Source organism: Oryx dammah, unplaced genomic scaffold (genome assembly GCF_014754425.2).
Source record: "Oryx dammah isolate SB20612 unplaced genomic scaffold, SCBI_Odam_1.1 HiC_scaffold_11, whole genome shotgun sequence".
Classification (NCBI taxonomy): Eukaryota; Metazoa; Chordata; class Mammalia; order Artiodactyla; family Bovidae; genus Oryx; species Oryx dammah.
In genome coordinates this window covers 25,519,308-25,529,032 of record NW_024070195.1, presented here as the reverse complement: position 1 = coordinate 25,529,032, position 9,725 = coordinate 25,519,308, and the positions used below count along the sequence as shown (strand labels likewise).

At 38.4% G+C, this 9,725-nt stretch overlaps 1 protein-coding gene across 1 annotated transcript; it reads right to left on the bottom strand.

Annotated features, from left to right (window-relative positions):
• Positions 1–3,014: 3,014 nt before the first annotated feature.
• On the bottom strand, positions 3,015–8,747 carry LOC120870619 (SLA class II histocompatibility antigen, DQ haplotype D alpha chain-like). The gene is made up of 5 exons (XM_040250394.1): positions 8,604–8,747; positions 6,311–6,559; positions 5,584–5,865; positions 5,193–5,366; positions 3,015–5,030 (listed from the first exon to the last, which is right to left on the bottom strand). The coding sequence occupies exons 1-4, from the start codon at positions 8,683–8,685 to the stop codon at positions 5,212–5,214; spliced, it is 768 nt and encodes a 255-aa protein (XP_040106328.1). The 5' UTR covers positions 8,686–8,747; the 3' UTR covers positions 3,015–5,030; positions 5,193–5,211.
• Positions 8,748–9,725: the final 978 nt, after the last annotated feature.

Here is a 9,725-nt window from a genome sequence, read left to right as displayed (position 1 = left end):
GGAATGATGCTAAAGCTGAAACTCCAGTACTTTGGCCACCTCATGCGAAGAGTTGACTCATTGGAAAAGACTCTGATGCTGGGAGGGATTGGGGGCAGGAGGAGAGGGGGATGACAGAGGATGAGATGGCTGGATGGCCTCACTGATTCGATGGACGTGAATCTGAGTGAACCCCGGGAGTTGGTGATGGACAGGGAGGCTTGGCGTGCTGCGATTCATGGGGTCGCAAAGAGTCAGACACGACTGAGCGACTGAACTGACTGACTGAACTGAAAGTTTGCTTAAACAATTTTGTTTGCTCTTTTTTTTTTCAGTTTATTTGTTCTTACATTGAACTTTCTTTACTAAGTATGTGATGATTTTTATTCTCATCTTTTATTTCATGTAAGATTTTCTCAAACATTTGCTCTGCCCTCCTTACCTTTGTTCTTTACCTACTATGCACCATCTTATTTCATCTCAAAATACATTTCTTCAAGTCTCTTCTAAACTCTACCAAATTTTATGTGGTGTCTGTGCAGTACTCTTTTGTGTATTGTTATTGTTCCTTTTATTTTTCATTAAATTTTTCAGAGCTTCTGATTATATCTTTGTGGAATTATTTCATGTGTGCATATTTCTTCGCCTGGAGTGTAAATTCTTTGAAGACAATGAATATATCTTTTTTCACATTATTTTAATATACTGAGAACATAGAATTGTATGTGGAATAACACTGGTACTCAATAACCATTTTTGCATTACTAATTAAATTAATCATCAGGTTATCAGAGTTTGAGGATTAATTCAGCCAATAATAGAGGGAAAATTACTTTGCTTACCTTTACTATTATTCTTTGTTGAATATATATATATCTTTAGGGTTACATTTCTGAGAGGTTCCTGTCGTCTGGATTAGCATTTGTATACTCCAAGTTTCCTAAGTATGATAAAACTGGAGAAAACTTTAAAAAATGACACAAGTTTAAATAGAATGCCCCTCTGCCTATTTTTTTTTGCTTTCACTGAATTTTTTTTTTAAACTTTGTATTATGGAAAATTTCAACTATACACCATAGTAGGGAGCATAGTATCATGTATCAGCAATCCAGCTTTAACAATTATCAACTCATAGGGAATTTTGTAAACCCATCTACTTAATCTTACATGCAGACTTGGAAAATAATCTCAGAATATCATTTCATTCATAAATTTTACTACAAAAATATAAAATGTAATGAGTTTTTAGAAATAATAATGCCATGAGCATACCTAAAATTAGATACATAATTCCTTCGTGTTTTTAGTGTTCCAGTTTTTCTGATTGTCTCACAAGAATCTTTTAAGTTATTTTATTTGTATGTGAATCCAAATAAAGCTTAGCATTTGGTCCATATATTTTTTTAATGTATAGTTTATCTGTTCTTTATTTTTCCTAGCAAATTATTTGCTGAAGAAATGGAATTATTTGTCCAGTAGAACTTCCCATGTGCTTAATTTTGTTGGTTGCATCCTTCTGATATAATTTACCATGAGATTTATGGTTTGGGTTCCAGAAAATAACAATAACACAAATTGTTAACATTTGTTGACTGCTTAGTATGTGCCAACTATGTGTGAATTAACTGGTTTGTATATTAAATCCTTCAAAATCCTTGTCTGTATGTGGTAAGTACAAACTTGATATATTTTTATGTGATTTTCAATTTGTAAATTTAAAATAGCATATTGAATATTAAAGTCTTATTTTATGCATGTACTCTGTAATAATTCAAATAATTGTTCAAGAATCATATAATTGGAAATCATGAGGATTGATTTCCATCTTTGTTCATAGTAATGTCATATAGTGGCTGATAAAAATAAATATTTGCTCTTATTTTTTGGAATTAATTTTATTTCTATTAAACTTACACAAAGACTTAATGAATGAATCCCTTTAATAAAATTTGTTTTCCTTAGTATCTCATTGGGAAGGAGTAAAGCATATGTCTATTTCCAGGACACTGATAGTAATGCTATACAGTATAACCCTATATTATGATAACACATATAATGTAAACACACACACTACCTCCAATATTCTGGGTTGTTAGCTGATGAATCATTATATTTACATAACATTTACTTGAAATTCTATTGCCAAAAAATTCTCAGCCTATTTATGTATTTTTAGGTGGCCTACATTTCTTTTCATATTAAAACTGTTATTTTATACATTTGAGATGATAATTACCAATCTAATTTTATTTAATCAATCATTTTAGAGTAGGTTTATTTTCATAGCAAAATTAAATGAAAGGCAAAGAGTCGGACATGACTGAGCGACTGAACTGAACTGAACTGAAAGAGATTTTCACATATCTTCTGCCCTTACTGTAACTTCCCTGTTATAAACCTCTCCTAACAGTGGTACGTTTCTTACAAATGATGAACCTACATTGACACATCGTTAGCATGCAAAGTCAATAGTTTACGTTAGGATTCACTCTTAATGTACATTCTATGGCTTTGTATGACATGTATGTACTATTGTAGCATCATACAGAGTAGTTTCATTGCCCTAAATATCTGTTATGCTCTATTACCTATATTTTCATGACCAGCTCTGGTTCAGATTCCCTGCATTTACTAATTCCTTGTCTGGACTTTAAATTTTTCTCTTGCTTCTACCTCACAGGTAGCTTTTAATTCTACTTCCCACTTTTCCTCAAAATAAGCATGGATAAAGATCTGTTGCATATACCATAGCTTGACTAAAAATTCATAGGCCATAGGGAGGAGACATATCTTTTATTAGAGAGTAAAAACACAAAGTCGAACATTACAACTTGCCCTGAGTTCTCTTAGCAACCCCTTCATCAGTGATGTGTCACTAACCACTATACCCTGTGTTCCCTAAGCCTAACCCAGTCCCACCTCTGCTTATTTCGGAGAGGAAAAAAAATTCTCCAATAACATATGAAAAGAAATTCATCTATAGCTCCAAGTTTGAATCTCCAAAATCATTAAAGGGCTCAGAAAAACAATTTTCATATAACATAATCCATTCTTTTAAATAAAATATGGATATAACTAACAATGTTTCCTTCTGTATTTCTATACTATGTATAAGGTACTTTCTATATAACAAGATTATTCAAATTCTGTCAATAACTCTGCAAAGAAAGTATTACCACTCCTACTTTATGAATGGGAAAATAAGATTCAGAAATGCTAGATACTTTGCCTAATGTTATAATTTAAAATCCTAGCTGTAAAGTGCTGAGTCCTATATTTGGATTTAGGTTGCTTTGCACTAAAATCTACTCTATTAGTTACTGTGTTCATATTGTGTCTTTTTTTCCCAGATACATTTTTTAATATTTTTTTGACTTAAATATATTTAAAAAAATCTTTACAAGGTAAGTCAGAAAGAGAAAAACAAACAGTATATTAACACATACATATGGAATTGAGAAAAATGATATGATGAACCTATTTGCAGGGAAAGAATGAAGACACATTCTTTCAAGGAATGGATTTGTGTTCCAATCACATTTTAAGCTCAGTGATGCAGATGGCCTGGGCAAGGGCAGTTTCATACATTTCATAGTTGTTCCATAAAATAATCTGCAATGCAATGTATGGACTTAGTAATTGCAGAGTGGAAAGACTGAGGCAATGAACCTAAATAATTTTCAAGGCAAAATGACTCCAAGTCAAGTCACATACATTCCCAAGAGTGAGGCCTTGGACACACTGAGGACAGCCAGAGAATTTCATCTGCTAATCCATCCCCACTTCAGGGACTTCGAGACTGTGAGTCTAGAGGAGGATATGGCACCCAAAGCTGCTGCCACATTATCTCTTCCATGCTGTTCCTCCAGAGATTTCTCTCTTGTAAGCTTATATTTCCCTTTGCCAGGAGGGGTGAGGGGCAGGAGCTAAGAATACTGGTGGATTATCTCCAGGACAAATAGGGATGCACTGAGATTCAGTGAGCCTGACTTAAGCTTATCTGCCTAGGAGCATCCTAGAGCCATATTCACTCTATTGTTCCACAGATGCCATGTCAGGAAAAGTCTACATGGTTTTCTAGCAGGGATTCGCATAGAACATGAAGCAAACTACAGCTGTGTTCTTAAATATGTCTGTGGTTTCTACATCCATTCATTTTCCCATTGCTTCTAACCCTAAATAAGGACAAAGTATTTGGTCCTTCTCAGATACCTGCTTTACTGTCTTATTCTAATGTTTTCCTAACAAACATATTTCTTTTCCTACCTAGATAATTCTTATCTCTTCAAGTGTGAGAGGGAGAGAAGATAGTTTTTCTTATCACCACTAATTCTTTGAGAACTAAAAGTTCTGAAAACTAATTTTGACTCTTTGTACTTTAGAGATTCAAAATTCCTTTTTCCCAACTTATTTCTCTGTCAAAAATTTAAAAGTGATATTAAAATAAGTATCACTTTACTTCTTGGTTTTTGTATTTTTGTTTTAACAAATCTGCACCAAAGGCAGAGAGTATATATTACCTTCATTGATGTCTGAATTTGGGGTGTGTGGCAGTGGTTAAGGATGGAAAAATAGGAAGACAGAAATGTTAACTCCAGCTAAGATACCAAAATATTATCAGTCTCTACAAGCTGCTCCTGTGTTACTGGCCATGAAACATAATCTGGGAAATGAGGTTAAATGGGCCTGAAGCAGAAGAGGCCATGGTTCTAATCAGCCCTGAAATGAAAGATGGGAAAAAGTAAAGACCTCATAAACGCATTTGTTTCTTCCATGGATATATTAGTTTAAGGTCATTGGTGGATTAGGTAGCTGGGTGGGATATCTCAGGGATCCCATAATAGGTAACAACGGAGAAAAGAAAAAATTAGAAGGTCAGGGGGAGAATCCCAAATGTATGTGAACTCTGAGATGATACAGCACTTTAAGTCACAGAGAAGTATGAGGAAGAGGGTAGGAGGAGAGAAGGTACATGATGGACTTGGCCAGAAAATAGCTCTAGGTCATCTAGCAAGTCCGTTTTTTTTTGTTCTCGAAGATGGACAGTGCACCTGCAACGGGAAAGACACGAGATGAGTGGGCTCAGGGGCTCCTGTGCCACCGCCATGCTGTTTCCCAGTCCAGCAACTTTCAACCACATTTGTGTCCACAGCCTCCTCCCACTTTCCCTCGTCTGTACTATGTCCCCAGGTCTAACAGATCTGAATTCTTACCTTCCTTCTGGAGTGTGACTCACAACGGCCCCTGGTGTCTGGAGGGGCCACCAGAGCGCAGACCTCGGATGATGAGGACGGTGCCCACCACGATGCCCACGAGGCCCACGGTCAACCCCAGGGCACAGACCACCGTCTCTGTCAGCTCTGACATAGGGGCTGGAATCTCAGGCTCTGTGAAAGTGAAGTTGTGGAACTCAGAATACAGAATGTTTCTGTGCCTGTGGGTGGGATAGGGCAAGGAAGGGGTATGGGGCTTAGGGAAGAGAGTCTGTCATTAGAAACCCTTGGAATGTGAAGTTTAGGGCCATGAGGCTTAGCAGATAACAGGCAGGGTGTTCTGGACTTAACAGAGAAAAGAATGTTCCAAAAGAGTGGAGCTCGTACATACCCCAGTGTTTGAGCAGTGGCTCCTCCAGGCCCCAGTGCTCCACTTTGCAGTCATAAACATCATCATCAGAAGGGAGGAAGGTGAGGTAACTGATCTTGGAGAAGGAATGATCATCCTTGGAGAGGAAGCTGGTCTCAGAAACACCCTCTATGACCGAGTGTCCATTCCTCAGCCATGTGATGCTGATCACAGGAGGAAAGATGTTGTCCACGTGACAGATGAGGGTGTTGGGCTGACCCAGCGTCACGGGAGACTTGGAAAACACAGTCACCTCAGGAACCTCTATGGTGAGGAAACAGCACAGACGTGAAATGGGAATATCACTGCCCATTGCCTCTGGAGGAACCCTCCCAGCAATGTCTCCCAGTCTAATAGTGGAGGAGCTCTTGTTTCACTTCTGTTTGGGAGGCACCATATGTTGCTTCTGCTTTAATCCTGTCTCCCTGTTTTTGATGACCTGCCTGTCAAGTGGGAGGTCTGTGGGATCTCTCCATGAAATATTCAAAGACTGCATTATGGGAGTAGGGATCTTTCTATCATATTGAAATACATGAGTTGGAAGAAAGCAGAGGATGAGGGTTCAGCTATTACCATGAGAAAATGTGGTGTCCTTGGACAGGAGAGAGTTTTATAAAGTGGTGAAGGGTATCTATCCCTAGGGAAAAAGGGAGTGAAGCTGGTATGAAGGGGTAGGTTAATAAAGAGAGGCAGAATGGTGAACACTTACTGTTGGTAGCAGCAGTAGAGTTGGACCTTTGAATCAAGATCTCCAAAGTATTTTTCCCCACAGCGATGTTTCTCAGTGCACCCTGAGGGTCAAACCTTCTAAACTGACTAAACACAGGCAGACGCCAGACAGTCTCTCTCTTTTCCAGGTCCACGTAGAACTCTTCATCTCCATCAAATTCATGGGTATAGTAGCCAGAGGGACCATATGAGTGGTAGACGTTTATGCCATAGGCGGCAATGTGGTCAGCTGAGTCAGAGTGAGGAGCAAGAAAGGGAAAAATAGAGAAAAGATCCTCATTAAGCAAGTGAAAGAAGAAATTGACTATCAAACAGTGTGGGCTTCATTTTTGGCCCAGTCTCTAGACAAAATTCTCAGTACCTGCTCCTTCTTCGCTCTGTGTTGGTAATTGTCCAGTTAGTTAAAAAGCCTTGCAACAAAGCCTCCTTATCTTTGCAATGAATCGTGACTCCTTTCCAGACAGGAATATATGTAATATCCTTTTCATCTGGTACTTGTCCTGGGCTACCAACTGTTGCTGAAGAACATCACTCCACTGTGTCAGTTGGAACTAATTCACTTTTACAGTTTTAGCCTCAGCTGGATCCCTGGTCCTGCTCAGTCGTGGTCCTTCTGCTTTCCTGCATCAGTTCTTTTCATTGCTAACCTGTGTACCCTCTAGGGGACAGAAATCACGTCTTTTCGTCTTTGAATCCCCAAAATTTAGCTTGCTGTGTTCTCAAAAATGTGTATTAAACATCAATTGTTATTCTTGAGAATTACAGAGATTTGGGGGAAGACTGACAGACATAGGGAGCAGAACCATACAGAAGTCAGAATCAGCAGTGACCAGAGCTGCATGATGGCTTGTGAGCCTTAAGCATTGTTGCTCTTGTGAGTGCCTCCTTTTATAAAAATATCAAAAATGTATATTATAGCCATATTATACAAAGACAAACATAATTCAGGTTGGATTAAATTTTAAAGCATTTCCCCCTACTCTAAAAGTTTGTTTTTCTTCTAATTAAAAAAAACAAAAACAATTTTTTTGAGCCCTACAAGCAATTCAGGCCCTCGGCACTGTGCCCACTGTGCCTAATGTGTAAATCAAGCCTGACAAGGATGCTCTGGTGCGATGAGGAAGAGAGGAAAATTGGAAGTGCTCTGGAGAAGCAGGTGAAACTCGCACTACCATACAAAACTAGAGTGGTAGCTGCCATGGTTAATAAACTTGTTAAAGGTTAGAGTAACCTTTCTTTCACCTCCCCTTTAAACCATTTGGCTTTTCTACTTTGGTTTTTAGAAACCCACTTTTCCTGTCTATGAAACAACAGAGATATGAGCCAGGGATGGATCTTGGAAGGAAAGGAAGATGAAGAAATGTATGAAGAGAGGGTGGAAAGAGGCGGACAGCAAGGCAGAGGGTCCTAAGGGACCATGTAATTAACTTGTGCTTGCCCAGTTTCCCTACACAGGTCTTCATTACATGAAGTGAAAATAGGCAATTTGGGCTGACAAATTGTGAATAATATAATTTAATTCTCCAAATAGTTCTTAATTTTAAATAAAATTAAATATATCCTCTACTTTGTTTTAGAAAAATATGAAGTTATACTTGTGATAGTAATAATTTAAAAATAAGAATAATCACTGGTATTTATGGGTCTTCATTACTTGGAAAGCATTTCTACATGCCTTTTTTATTGGATTATCTGTGAGGTGACACAAATGAAGTAACTGAGATTAAGTGAGAACCATGTGATAAAATGCTTTGTCTAAGATGCTCAGCTGGGCTTGCTCCCCTAGCTGTGCCAGAATGCCAGTGTAGAAATGTATGTAGATCTGAGACCAAGTAAATGTCACTCTTCTTCATATCCACACAGTATTCATGACTCATTGAACTATATAGCCCCATATAAACTTTAGGAGAAATACATAAAAAGCTTCAAAAGTTATTCAGAAAATTTGGGAGCAATAGCTCATGAAATTTTTTGTGACAAAACATCTACTTGTGAAAACATCTCTAATCTTTGAGACAATTGTGAATGAATGCCCTGGAGCCCTCCAGAACATATTCACTGGATCTAGTATCAGAAACAGAGCATGCAACAGCACAGGTAACAGAGAGAGTGGATCTGGACTCTGATTTCCTGAAGGTGCAATGACGGTAACTTTTAGATTTGTTTAATATTGAGAATGCTTCCAGGGGTCTCTATTTCTAGGTCAACTCCCCCCCCCCTCCAATTCCCTGCTCCCTAACTTCAGCCTCCGTATCCTTCAACCATGCACTCACCCACAATGTCTTCACTCCCAGAGGGACTCATCATGGCGGTCAGGGCGAGGGCCCCCAGAATCAGGGCTCTGTTCAGGATCATCCTGTTCTCAAGGTGGTCTCAGCAGTTGCTGTTCTGAGTTGCAGAGCAATGATGTGTGCTGAGTTGAGAGGGAATTCTAAAGATAGCCAAGCCACACTCTGTCAGGTTAGGTTTTGGCCAATCAGAAAAATCCTCTATGATGACACCTCAGTTGCCAGATGAAGACTTTATACTAAGAGGCCTGGAAGGGACTGGGAAATCCCCTGGTTCTGATGCAGCCTCTACTCAGAGTGGACCAGAGGGATCTGTCCATGAAACGAGGGAGAGTATTAAATCAGAGTCTTCTCATATATGTGTGTATGCCTGCTGGTGATGAGGGGTGGGGATTTCTGAGCAGCCTCATGGATAGATGAAGATACAGCTAACTTGATGTCCAACAGGATATTCTGGGCTATAGCTTCCAAAAAATCTTCCCTGAGTTGGTCCCCCTCCCTGGCAGGTCCCATTTCCTCCCCTTTCCATTGACTTTATATGTAGGTTAACTGTCTTTCTTTCCTTCCATAGTGCATATGGAATTCTCTAAATACTAAGTGACCTAAGTGATTTCTGCCAAGGAATACCTTTGCCTTTTCTACCTGTAGAAATCCAGTTGAGTAAATCATTCTTCTCATGCTCTCAAAAGCTCCAGTATTTGCACTCAGGGGAATAAAAAGACTTGTAAGGTCATATAGTGCTGCCTAAAGTAACTGCATGATCTTTCATTTGAATTTTCCCCTGCCTTGAGTATTCTTTATGTTCTATATTTTGGTGAACCTACCTACATTTAAAGGAATTTGGGGATCACTGATTACATTAAAGGACATTCTTGTTGACTTGCTGTATAAATAAATATGTCAACTCAAATATTGAGGGTAGAATTCAGGGAATTGTCCTGACTTAGAAAATTAGTTTTCTTCCTTTACTTTATATTTTAGTATTATTTATCCTGCCATATTAAAACTCCAGATATTTGTGAGGGACTAATGACCGAGCTAAAGTCAAAGACAATTTTTAGAGGGGGAACTTATTTTTTCAAAATAATTTATGTTTGTGTGTGTGTT

What these genes read in the sequence shown, in the direction of transcription:
- LOC120870619 (XM_040250394.1), bottom strand. Translation starts at nt 8,685, where the DNA reads ATGATCCTGAACAGAGCCCTGATTCTGGGGGCCCTCGCCCTGACCGCC. An exon ending in CTCTACTGCTGCTACCAACA is followed by an intron (nt 5,866 to 6,310) that starts GTAAGTGTTCAC and finishes TCCTCACCATAG; the next exon opens with AGGTTCCTGAGGTGACTGTG. An exon ending in GCCACTGCTCAAACACTGGG is followed by an intron (nt 5,367 to 5,583) that starts GTATGTACGAGC and finishes TCACTTTCACAG; the next exon opens with AGCCTGAGATTCCAGCCCCT.